Source organism: Diadema antillarum, unplaced genomic scaffold (assembly GCF_040938485.1).
Source record: "Diadema antillarum isolate AM-2024a unplaced genomic scaffold, OU_Dant_1.0 seq00000158_RagTag, whole genome shotgun sequence".
Taxonomy (NCBI): domain Eukaryota; kingdom Metazoa; phylum Echinodermata; class Echinoidea; order Diadematoida; family Diadematidae; genus Diadema; species Diadema antillarum.
In genome coordinates, this window is record NW_027271230.1 from 658,179 (window position 1) to 671,878 (window position 13,700).

A 13,700-nucleotide genomic window follows, 5' to 3' on the forward strand; every position below is an offset into this window, starting at 1 on the left:
AGTCAAGGCACCACTCTTGCCTGTGCTTGTATCCATGACATGTCCTTGACTGTACCATTGACGTGGGGGGGGGGGGGGGGAATTGGGCTTGCATGATACCCTGAATTCCACTAGAAATACAAACTACCCAGACTTTAAACACTTAAAAAATCCCTTTAAAGAAAATCTAATCGCACACAATTTGTTTTTCCTATCCAGATTAAAAGAGCTATAAAATGGCTATAAAGGAAGGGGAAAGCGGCTAGTTGCATATTGTATGTACTGTATATTGTCTTCATTGAAGTGTGTTTCTTTGTGTGTTTAGTGTGTACGGTATGTGTGCTTTTACAGTGCCTTGACATTTCAATTTTTTTATTCAAATCATGCATTACTCCAAAAAATGTACAAAATTGTAGGCCTACCTCGACAATTAAAAACAAAAATACATGATACATTTCATGAGGTTATATCAACCAAGAAAATTGTTGATGTAATATTTTGAGGGGGGCAGGGGGAGACCACAAATCAATTTTGAAAAACAGCATCATAATTCATATGATTTTTGAAATGACAAGGATGTCAAAAAGGCAATTTTGAGTATTTTTAATGGTAACAAACTTGAACAGTAATGCTTTTTGCTGTTTATGATAATCTACAGTATGGATTGTATAAAAGCACGCAAATCAACTTATCATTCATTTCTCTTTTTTTTCCTAAATAGAATTTACCATATTTTTTCTTTTGTTTTAGATTGTGGCATTGACCTGTCAGCATTCAAGCTGCTGGATGCAAGTCTTGTGAAGGATGTGATCTCCCAATTGGGCCCAAGGCTTAAATTTGTTCACCATTTCGAAAAATGGAAGAAACAGGCAAGTGTGTGACCAAGGACATCTCAAAAATCATTCCTGCAAAAATGTTTGCATGTTGCAAATGTGTGAAATCCTTTGAAAGAAGTGTGGACCTGTGGAACCACCTAAAGATCCACAACATAAACTCAAAGACCAAAACAAAACTTGTGTGTCATGTGCAAGAATGTTTTAAAACATTCTATCATGGTTATAGCTACAAGCGGCACTTGGAACAAGATCATGATTCCATTGTAGAAAATGTCAGTGATGGAGATTCTGTTGGAAACACAGTTTTTAGTGATGAAAGTGCATCAGAGCAGTCAGAAGTGCTTCCAAATGAAAAACCCACAGAGGAAATTTCATCAGCAATCAAACAGTCTGTTTCTGAATATGTAGCAAAACTTAAAAGCTCATCCCTGCCATCCTCCACAGTGCAAAGTATAATTTGTGACACACAAGAGCTGCTCACTAATGTAATTGAAGCAGTTCAACAAGTGTCAGCCCCCATCATCGAGGACGTATCTCAGGATATCAAACCCTCAGTTGATAAAATTGACACTCTACAGTCAGTCCTTGACATGGTGAAAGATCCTTTTGAGCATTTCAGTTTATCTACTCAGCATAAACAAAACCAATTTGCCCGCAACTGTAATGTTCTTATTGAGCCAGAAGAAATTGTTTTTGGCAATGTATACAAAGAATGTCTGAATACACATACTGGAAGGACTGAGCAGAAACAAGTTGAAGAAACTTTTCAGTACGTGCCAGTCGGTGAAAATCTGAAAGTATTCTTGGAACAACCAGGCTATATGTCAGTCATCATTCAGGAAAAAGACACTGCTGGCGAAAAAGATGTGCTTCAGACTTACAGAGATGGATCATATTACAAAGCTTGTGAAGGAAACCAAGACTGTGTGGATATAGAATTGTTGCTGTATAATGATGACTTTGAGACAGCGAACCCCCTAGGTTCAAAGAAAGGGAAACACAAACTTCTTGGTATCTATGTTACTGTTGCTTCTTTGCCCAAGAAATACCAAGCTAAACTGGAAAATGTCCTTTTAGTTGCTCTAGCAAAATCTTCTTTGGTATCCAAATATGGTGTAAATGTTGTTCTTCAGCGTATTTCGGATGACCTTGAAGTTCTCTTCACAGAAGGTCTTCATATTAATAGTCCAGATGGATTCACTGGCCGTGTACGTCCCCGACTCTTCCAGGCAGTCGGTGATAACTTAGCTCTCAATACCATGCTCGGCTTTGCTGGAAGTTTTAGTGCCAACTATTTTTGCCGGTTCTGCAAAGCACTCAAGGCAATATGCAGAAAACAGGTAGCTGTTGATCAAAGGTTACTCCGTACTGAAGAAAACATTGATTATGATATCAGTGTAAATGATGTTTCTCAAACGGGACTTCGGAGGTCGTGTGCTCTCAATACACTGAGCTATTACCATGTGTCGCAAAACTATGCTCCTGACCTGATGCATGATTTCCTAGAAGGGTTACTTCCAATCGAGATGAAACTTGTACTTTCAGAACTCATAAATCAGGGCAGATTTAGCCTTGATGAACTGAACTGTCGTATTCAGTCATTCAGCTATGGTATAACAGAAAAAGCAAACAAGCCCAGCCCCATCCTTCAAAGTCACCTTAGCAATCCATTTGGACCAAGTGGTCAAAAGGCTTCACAGATGAGTTGTCTTGCTGAGTTCTTACCCCTGATTGTGGGAGATAAAGTTGAAGAAGGATGTGAGTACTGGAGGTTGTTCACAGTTCTTCTGGAGATATACCAACTGGTCTTAGCACCAAACATTAGTACTGCTGTCACCTACTACTTGCAGTCAAGGATTAATGAGCATCATCAGTTATATTTGCAACTGTTTCCTGATAACCATCTCCTCCCCAAGCATCACAACCTCCTCCACTATCCCAAGGCAATCAGACAGCTGGGCCCTTTGTCACAGTATGCTTGTATGAGGCAAGAAGGAAAGCACAAGCCTTTGAAAAAGTGGGCGAAAACTTGTAATAATTACAAGAACATCGCCAAGACAGTTGCACGTAAACACCAGGAAGCACAGGCATTCAGAATGCTCAAGAAAGAACACATCAACAGCGAATGTGTATACATCCACACATCAGAATTTGTCAAAGTTTGTGATCTTGAGAGCGAGGTAGAAGTATGTCGGCTGTTGAGCTGTGAACCTGATACCTTACTAGAATTGTGTGATAAAGTAACATTCTATGGATACACATACAGACCCAATGTCATGTTACTGACTGACTGGTGTGGTGAACTACCATCTTTCTCAAGGATTGATTATATTATGAGAAAGCAAGATGGACTGTATCTAATGATCCAGCCATGGAAAACAAAGTACTTTCATGATCACTTTCAAGCCTTTGTTGCATCAGAAGAGGAGTTGGATTCTCTACAGTTGCTTAATCCTGAAGACCTGTTTGAACACAGACCTGTCCATGCAGTGAAGAGTCATGATAGTGCAGATCATCAGTGGTACATTCCTACCAGATACATGCTGTCATAACTGCAACAAAGATCACTAGACCAAAGTAATAAACTTCAAAAATAACTTACAGGTACATGCTCACTTCAGTTTCAATTTTTCAATTTAACCATTTCAAACTTCTGTGCTTTCTTTCTACACAAAGTTATACATGTATGTACTGGTATATCAAATGAAAGGAAAGTAAGTACCGTGGTACAATTTTTCATTTTTTTTTTGTTTGTAAACTAATGACCATTATACAGGATAAACCTATTGAAATGGAACAGAAGATACATTCAGTTTTTATGATTTCTCACTGACTAGCATTTATTTTCATTAAGCTGGCTGGAAAGAACATCTTTTTTCTTATTAAGAGGACACCAAGATCATAACATTTGGTTGTGAGCAGGGCTTGCACCCTTCTTCCAGGCATACAAGTTATGCACTTCAGTTTTGATTTCATGCTGTACATCTCTCTGTTTATTGCATTGTTTACATCAATTAAAATGTCAGTTCATTTCCCTTTTTAATGATACTGAAATCATGGAATGTGTACAACATTTTTGTGTGTGACCATGTACAAAATTTTTGCATAATGGATTGGCATTGTTATCAGATCAATGATCATGAGTATGGAGGGGAAACAGTTCTCTGTGAATCACTTTCCACAATGCACAAATCTGTAATTCAACCAAAAAATTACTGTCTTGATTTGATTTTGCACTATAACTCAAAAGTGTGTATGTATCAGTAAAAATAATGTGCATGAGGATACAGTGCTGGCAACTGTACACTCATTCCAATAATTTTAATGTCAAGTAAGATTTATTAAAAAGGAATGATTATAAGCTCATTGCTGTTGAATTGCTAAACCCTTTTTGAGTGGTGTATTTTCATCCTTATAGGACGAAGCAAATAATGCTGCAGAATCTGTACTCAAAGACATGCAGATGGGCTGGGAGTCATCTGAAGTTTCTGATGATCTGATGCTGTCAGATATGGAATCAGTTACTTTTGACCTTTCCCAGGCTTCAACTATCCCAGTAGATGTAGAAGAACCATCATGCTCATCAGCTGTAGTTCAGGATCTGAACAGCAGCAGTGACACACCGCCACCACTCAAACGTCAGAAAGCAGTAAGATACGTAAGTTCACATTTCATATGTAATTCATTCAGTCATATTGATATACATGTACTCATGTTATTACATACAGTGTATGTGCATGTATATAGTGTCTCATCTGTACTTTGTGAAAATATTTTTTTTTTTTTTTTTTTGTCATCATGCACAGTATAGATATGAGCAAATTTTTCTAAGATTCAGCCTTTCTTATGTTGTGTGTAGAGGAGGAATATATAAGCATTGGAATTTCAAATCACACCAGAATTCAGAGGTGTCATGATATTGACTCTGTTTTTTTTTTTTTTTATTGTCAAAGTCTCTTGAAAATAGTCCTTCACTGCTGGGAAGCCCATTCTTGGTGCTAATTACTTATTATTTTGAGCCCTGATCATGCTACTGATTATAGTACTTGTACGCAGAACCAATTGAAATTACATGTACTGTATAATTTTTAGATTCTCTTCTAGCTAATATTTCGAAAGAAGTTGAAATATGCCAGAAAAAATGAATTGCCTCCTGTATCATGATGTTTACACACACACACACACACACCATTTTTTAAACTCATGCAATCTTGAATATTTTACAGGATGTGGGTGAAATTCTGAAGAAATCTTTGGAAGGGAGGAAAACGTTAGAGGAAGTAACTCGAATGAAAGTCTGCACGCCACACAACACTCGTGTCATCTGCAATATGTGTACAGAGCATCTAGTAGACTTGCATGGCCTCAGGTAATGACATTTTACCATTTGCAATGGCATCCTAATATTACCTTGCTTCTGTCTGTGTTGATTTTGCATTCCTATTCTTTTTGTTTCTCTTCTCATTTCTTCTAAACAAATAATCACATTCACTTTACAAGACCTTTTTTTTTTAACCTAAAGTTGTATCTTCACGTAGGTGAATTTCTCATGTCCAATTCATTTCCAAACCCTCTTCTCCCTCTTCAGGAATCTTATTATTTATATACCCTAGACTGGGAAATGTGTAAGATCTTCCATATTTTGATAACCCTAAAAGTCATTTTATCCAAGGATAGTATCATTATGACTCATAATTTTTTTTTTATTTAGGCCTATACCCATAATTGGATATGCAGGTTCTCCACTGTTCCTAGTGCTTGAATACAATCTGTTCTTCCATTTTCATGAACAGAGAATCATGTTTAATGTCTGGTTTTTAATACCCTTAAGTGGTAAATTTATTCAAGGATTACATAATCATTCATCTCAATTTGATACCCTTTCCCCCAGATTTTTCCTGTTTTTGATACCCTTGTAGGGATTCCCTGTAGGTTCCTGGTCTGGTGCTGAGAAAACTAGCCTCTTTTTGTTAATGCAGATGATGTACAAGCTTTAATAGGATATACTTTATGGGGGAGGGGGGAATGCTCAACTACACCACAGTGCTTTGTGTGGGAATTGTATCACATGTGCATTTGCAATGATTTATGTACATTTCACTACAATTCTCATATTTTTTGTCATCAGACCTGGCCCTGACATGAAGGGGGCAATGGCCTCCTCCATCATTGCAGAGTTCCCCTTCCTTAAAGATCCAGCTGGCAATGGAGACGTGAGTAGACAGTTTAAAAATTACTGACTTAGCAGTCATTTGATTTTTCGTAAGACACAACCCAAGTTGACAGATAACTATTGACAAATGATATCTTTGGAATAAAATCAATGAATAACATGTAGAAATATGTATATAAATAATATATATATATATATATATATATATATATATAATTTAATGCTGATCTTACTACAGGCTTCAGAAATATAATGAAAATGTTTGTGGATGCCTAGCTGTACATGCATGTACAGTGCAGACATTTCATTCTTTGCTAGGAGCAATTTTAACAACATCTGTCCATAAGTGCATGTGTACAGGTACTACAGGATTATGATAAATTGCTAAAATTTACCATGTTTGTGGGCAAAGTATTAAGTGGCTTATTGGTTCAAGGTTCATGTTTCATCTAAAACAGGGTTTAGTTATTAAAAGATACTGGGTACAGGTGTTCCCTTGCACTATACTACAAGGAGAAAGAATCAATTGTACATCAGTTTACTTGTTTCTCTATGAAGAGCAATTAGTGAAAATAACCCAAATGGACTTAGTTGAGATATAAACAAAAATAGAAACAAAGAATGTCAAAAGAATTCTGAATTTAGAGATGTTATGATTAACGATCTCGCACCATTACCATAAATAGTTAGCTTCCTTCTGTCACTGATTCTGAAAAAGCTTTGTCAGCATTTGGGTTTTGATGATGCTATTCTTGTTACCATGCTTTACCATGAGAATTCTGTGTCAATGACCTTTTAACCTCACAACATAGCACTGTTGCATTTTTAGCTTTGTACACTCTTACCATGCTTACCCAGTACTTTTAAACCTGGTGTTGTGTCTTTTTAGTTGATAATACATACAGTATTGTGTTAGCATGTTTGAAGTCTCTGAAACACTACTAACCAATTTCCTATGTCAAGTTCGTGACCATTTCATCTTACAATGTTAATATGTGTATTACAACAATGATTGCCTTGGAGATTGAATTCTTGCAAATATTTACAAATGTATTTACCAATCTGAGTATCATTACACTCAAACAGCTGTAAATTTGAAACCCATGTGCATTCTCAAACAGCTCTGTAATGCATGCTGAACAATATATCATGCACATGTACTGTATCATGGTATTTTAGATAAATTTTATGATACATGAGTTACAAGTGTACTTCTTCATACTTTGCATACTCATATTTTTCAAGGTTTTGCTTGTAGTTCAAGCTCTGGAAACAAAAAATCCATAACTTTGACATTTTTTAGTTATAATTCAGTCTAAATATATATCAAAACACATTCAGAAATTTTGACCCTGTCAGAACAAAAAATTACTCCCTTTACTGTGAAAATAACCATATAAACTCTTTTAATTGTGACATTCTTCTTGCTCATTAATATTATTTCATTTCTTTTTTAAAGGAGGAGTGGTACTTGAAAGGGAGTACCAAACTTCCAGCAGGTGGTAGGCTGGAAAACCGGCTGAAGTACCTGAGAAGGAAAACAGCAGAGCAAGACAGGAAGCAAGACAAAGCCAAGGTTGGCAGTCCTAAGGATACCACTTCAAGTTCTTCCAATGAGGATTCAACCTCATCATTGCAGATGAATTATGGTATGTGCTTACAAATGTAGCCAATTATCTCCAAAGTAAAGTGAAGCAGGCTTGAGAAATACTTGCCCTGTATAAAAAATTTGTTTCTGTGCATCAAGCAGTAAACAATTGAGTTAAATGTAGATTTACCTACAACAATCTATTCATTTGCATAATTTTTCCACCTTGGGTCTGTTAGCAAAGGCTTGAAAAAAGTGACTTCATTGCATTTTGGGGTTAAATATAAATTTGTATTGATTGAATGTTAGTACATCAACTTTTTAAACCCATTTAAAGAGTAATTTTTGACTGGGTCTAAGGGGAAGTGCAAGTTATAGAAAAATCAGCGTGACTTGGGTAAAATGTGGCAATATTTCTATATGCACTATAATTATGATATGCCTTGTTCTTATACTTTGTTTACTTTTAGGAGAATTAGCAGCCCAAGCAATATTGTTAATGATGTCTGATAATGCATACAGCCTAACACAAAAATATTGGGCTATTTCAGAGGTTTATAGGTCAGAGATGGGTGGGATGGCTATATCCCCCCTTTTCAGGGTTAAAGCTAGAAAATGCTAGGATGAACATTAAGGCTATGCATTTGTTCTCAGGCTTGATTCAATAATGATTGTTATTATGAGTTTCCATAATTTGTATCAGATTTGGCAGACATGAAAGCTACGACCGAATGGTTGAAGAGTCATGACACCCCTCACAAAGACGTTGTGGCCAAGATGGAGCAGACAGCAGCTTATAGAAGGGACTTTGTACATTCCAACCTGCCGAGAAGTTCAAAGAACAAGCCGTGTGTGACTGAAGTGCTGGCTGAGTTTCCACACCTTCTTTCTCCTGGAATGGTAGGTGCATGTTACGTCCCCATTGTGAATGGCAGGTGCATGTTATATCCTCATTGTAAGCTGTCACAGGGGTTTTATTATCATGTCCAATATCTACCAAAATCTAGATGAACAAAATTATTGCAGTCAGTGTTTGCCATATTTGCATGTACACACAAATGCCTGATTTTTGTTGTTAAATCACAGCGTGCAAAATTAAAAAAAATAAATAAATCTGTACATATTCTATAGATAACATTGTATGAAGTATGTTTTGCCTTCCTACCCATAGAATAGTATGAAATATATATATATATTTTTTAATGTAAGAAATCATCTAATATGAAATATACATGTATATTGATATCATCAATGCTTGTCTGAATATCCATTTCTGTTTCTCTTCAAAAGCAATTTATTTATTTATTTTTTTTTGGGGGGGGGATGGGGTATAGATGAGGTTTCTTGTGCATCATCTTTATTATGCATGTAGCTTCTTACGGTAAGATTTGATGGGGGTTAAAGGTCTCTTGCTGATGTGTGAGTAAGGAGACAATTTGACTGCATGCTGTAGATAAATTTTTTCCCCCATGTTAGGAGGGGGGGGCTAATTAAGCTCCCCCTCCCCTCTGGAATACATAGGGTTAAGGCACAGTGTGTGTTGGGAACATACACAATGGACTAAGATGGTGAGAATTCAAGATCTAACAGGCAAATTAACAGACAAAAAACAAAATAACTGCAAAAACATGTTTTGTTGTTGTTGTTTCTTGTTTCTTTGCAGATTGAGCAGGATTACAACAAGCTATTTGATGGAAAGGGGGACCTTCTCTTCACAAAGTGGCCAGTAGTATCATCTTGCATTCTGGACTATGGGAATAGAATTTCTCCAGGGTGGAAGGTGAAATTCGGGAGTACAAGAAAGACGTGATGAGACTTCACTCAAGGTGTGTAATTATTGATAGATACTGTAGACTTAGGGGACATTTGACAGTGCGGGTGACTTTGGACAGTTTAGACAATTTCACTGACATTATTTTTGCTGCTTGCAATATACAAGAGAAGTGCAGTAATTCAAATATTCACATATCCCCCTTTCATAACCTACAAAAATATTTGCAGAAAAACCAACAGCAAAAAAAAAATGTAAGTAAAACAATTCCTGTCCAAAGTCACCCAACTGTCCCGTCCCCTAGTTCATGGTAACACATTATATTTGATTTTAAAATGATGTGATATACACTTCATCATCCCTCATAATGTAGATGTAATAGGATTTATAGAAGTGTTTTACTCCATTGCATTCTTCCAAATGGTGTATTTAGTAAAAACAGCACCAAGGGTCGTTTGTGCCCTTTCCAACATCTGACACCGAGGCAAGTGCTGGAATCAAGCTACTTCCAACTACTGCTGCTCGTGGCTTCTATTGTTGCTCATCATATTAACCTTTTTGTAATCTTTGTTGTAGCCCCCACCTACATTTGGGCACCTTCCCCAAATACACAGCACACAGCACACCACCAATTCTTCCATAAAAGAGCAGTGTGCATGTCTGCAAATCTGCATAATAATCTTAAGTCATCACTGGCCGATCCAGGATTCTTAAAAGGGGATGGGGGGGGGGGGGGGGGGAGGCGGGCAAAAATTTTGCCGCATTTTCTTGTGATTACTACAAAAAATAGCAGCATAAAAAGGGGGGAGGGGCTGTGGTTGAATTTTTTTTTTTTGCGTGTGATGACTAAAAATGTGTTATCAACCAAATAAGGGGTGGCAGTGGCTTATTCGCCCCAAATCGCCCACTGGTTATAAAATAAGCCCTGAATTTGAAGAGATATAAAGCTGATATGTGAATTGAAAATATGCCAGGATTGATTTATGGTGTGAAGACATATGTAGCGTAAAATCTTTCATATTCTAATAAAGACTTTTTGTGTACTCCACTAACAGAGGAAAAGGCAAATCTGGCTTTTCTTATGCTGTCACATCTGTTCCCGGGCAAGAAGTCATCAAAAGGGGGAAGAGCCTCTTCCCAAGAGTCATTGGAGTGTTTCATCGACTGCCAAAAGGTATGTCAAATGTTTGTAGCAAAAGCAGTATTAGTGAAGAAAATTGAAAAATTTTGTGTTAGCATGGGTCACATCTCCATACAGCAAGATCAACTCCACGTATCAAGTCAAGACATGAACACTTTGATGCTTCATCAAAAAGGAATGTGTATTGAATAAAAAGTTCCAGTAACTGTTATGTGCTACTAAAATGTTTACATCTGTTTGCCTGAGAGCTTAGTTGTCAAAGTTATATTTCACGTATTACTGATGTCAAGTTTTATGTAATAGGGTCCTGGCATGTGAACTTGAATCGCGCTTATGATGGTAAGAAATGTAACCATTTGAATTTTACACGTACCAGAACTCGCTGGCCCTAATTTTAAACTATATATAGGATTAACAGGGGAAGGAAAATGCATAGAGTATTAATCACAAAGATTTGTGTGATGTGTTGCAGAGTTTTAACCTAAAGCAATATTGACTGAAATCAGTCATTTAAAAATATCACCACGGGAATGAAATGTTTCATATCACTATTGATGGTAGTCGTTTCTTGCAGATTTTTATTCTTTGATTGAAACTATTTCTTTCCAGTATAGTGGAGGAAACAGCAAACTTCGTTTTCAGACTTTGTGAGCCATAAGATAAGATGTACTTTTTATGCCTCTGCCACGAAGTGGTGCTGGAGGCATTATGTTTTCGGGTTGTCCGTCCGTCCGTCCTTCCGTCCGTCCGTAATGAATTTTGTAGACAGCGTAACTTAAAAACCTCTTGAGGTATCCTAATCAAACTTGGCATGTATGTGTATTAGGGGGTGAAGTTGTGCCTATCAACTTTTGGGTGCACATGCTCCAGGTCAAAGGTCAAAAGGTCAAGGTCAAATATGTAAAATTTCTCTATTTCCACCATATCTATGCAATGCCTGAAGATATTTTCTTGAAACTTAGTGTATACGTGTATTACCCAATTTAGATTCTCTAGTGAAAGTTTGGGGTCATGAGGTCAAAGGTCAAAAGGTCAAGTAAAGATATTAAAACTTCACTTTTTACTCCGTACCTTGGAAATTGTTCAAGGTATCTTCATGGAACATAGTATATTTACATGTACTGACTGGCAGTGATTATCTAGAGAATTTAGGGTTCATGGGGTCAAAGGTCACGGGTCAAAGGTCAAAGGCAACACTTCAAAATTTTACTATTTCCCTCATATTTATGCAATGCCAGCAGGATTATTTTTTTTTTAAAACACTTGGTGTATGCAAATATAACCCAATAGAGATTCTCTGGAAAGTTTCTCTTTTTTTTGCTTTTTTTTTTGCCTCAAAGGTCAAAGATCAAGTGAAAGTGCTGAATTAGCTTTTTCCTCCATATCTCGGAAGTGGCTCGAGTTATCTTGAAACTTACTACATATTTATGCATGTCCTGCCTGACAGTGATTATCGTATGAATCTTAGGGTCAAAGGCCAGATGAAAATGGTAACAATTTACTGTTCAATACAGAAATTGCACTTTTTCTCCCTACCTTGAAAATTACTTAATGCATAAACTTATGAATGGGTCAAAGTCAAGTTAAAGTCCTTAAATCCCCAAATACATGCTCTCCTATTCATCCAATCAAACCTAGGTTAAAGGAAGGTGAACATTCAACACATTTGTGACAAACATCATTTTAATTTTTGCCAATTTTGTGAAAATGTAATCACACATTGTCCACATGTACTATAGACCTATTAGGAGAATCATGCATTATGGCGGAGGTATACTAGTCGCCATAGCGACATTTGTAGTTTAATATTTATCATTTGCAGGAAGGAACCAGTCTCGAGGCCTACCGAAAAGACCATGGGAGGAACCAGCCTTTCGTCCTGGCTGTAGGGAACAATGTCTGCCAGCCAATCCAGTGCTTCGTCATTCTGGAGAGCCAAGTGTTTGAGAGAAAGAGCCTCGTATCTGCTGTTGACCTGTGCTATAAGATATTTCAGATCTTTGATCTGGAGTATCCAGCACAGGCTCGAGCCATGTGGGTGATCTTGGACACTGTGGTGTATGGGGTGGAAGCAGGTGCCCAAGAAACGGGGGCAGTAAAGGCCTTCAGAGCCTACTACCATTTTAATAAGAAGTAGAGAAAATGTTCAGCTGAAGACTGGTATTAACTTCTTGGTTAGGGGAAGACATATCTGTAAGTTGAAAAAAAGATTATATTAATCATGTGTTAGTGGATTCCCATACCTTTCCTACCCACTGTATCATCTGGAGTTCAGTTAGCGTGAGCTGGATGGTGTTTCTGCTTGTAATTCTCTTGTGATAGATTCCCCCAGAATGGCAAAATGGTAAACACTCGATTACAAGCACATACATGTACTACTGTGGTGTCTTTGGAGAGCATGCTCTTACATAAAATATTTAAGCAGAGTAAAGATTGATTGAACTGTTGTGATAACAAAAAAGAAATATATCTTCTTAGTATGAATACATATCCATAATCCAAGAAATATAAAAGATGCAATTCTTAAAGTCAGTATGTGCTGCTAATCAAGAATTTACGGTACATCAATTTTGAAACAATCACTGTTTCGTCATTCTTGTGAAGCAAGCGTTTTAGCAGAAGAGTTTTGTATCTGCTGTTCACCTGTGATATAAAATCTCTTTTAGATTTTCAATTCATAGTATCCCACACAGGCATGAGCCCTGTGGGTCATTTTAAATCTTTTGGAAGCAAGTACGATGAAAAAGGGGCAGTAAAAGCCTTTAGAGCCTTCTACCAGTTTAATAAGAGGTAGAATGTTCACTTAAAGGTAAAAATTAACTTAATGATAAGGGGAAGACAAATAGCTGTATGTTGTTTTAAAAAAATTATTATTATTATTATTATTATGTTTTAAGGTGGTTCCATTTCAGGATCATATATGCTACATCATTTTTATACCAATTTATTTTACATTTTCATATTGTTTTATTTGGAGTTTGCTTAATAGGGTGAGCTGCATTACATTTATGAGTTTGTTCTCGTTCTTGTGAAAGATTTCTCCAATATGGCAAATACCGTAAACTCTGAATTACAAGCACATACATGATCTCTTTGAGTAGCATTGTTTTTGCATACAAATTTTAGCAGAGTAAAAATTGACCTGTCTTTAATAGTAACAGTGAAACACATATATCTTCTCAGAAATAATGAATACATATCAATAATCCTTC

At 36.7% G+C, this 13,700-nt stretch overlaps 1 protein-coding gene across 1 annotated transcript; it reads left to right on the plus strand.

The window, feature by feature from the left end:
* Positions 1-243: 243 nt before the first annotated feature.
* Positions 244-13,331, plus strand: LOC139727896 (uncharacterized). The gene is given in 9 exon segments (XM_071638869.1): positions 244-2,155; positions 4,234-4,473; positions 5,042-5,184; positions 5,944-6,028; positions 7,448-7,637; positions 8,280-8,476; positions 9,240-9,402; positions 10,403-10,521; positions 12,311-13,331. Coding segments are annotated over 9 exon segments (2,772 nt in total). The 5' UTR covers positions 244-835; the 3' UTR covers positions 12,626-13,331.
* Positions 13,332-13,700: the final 369 nt, after the last annotated feature.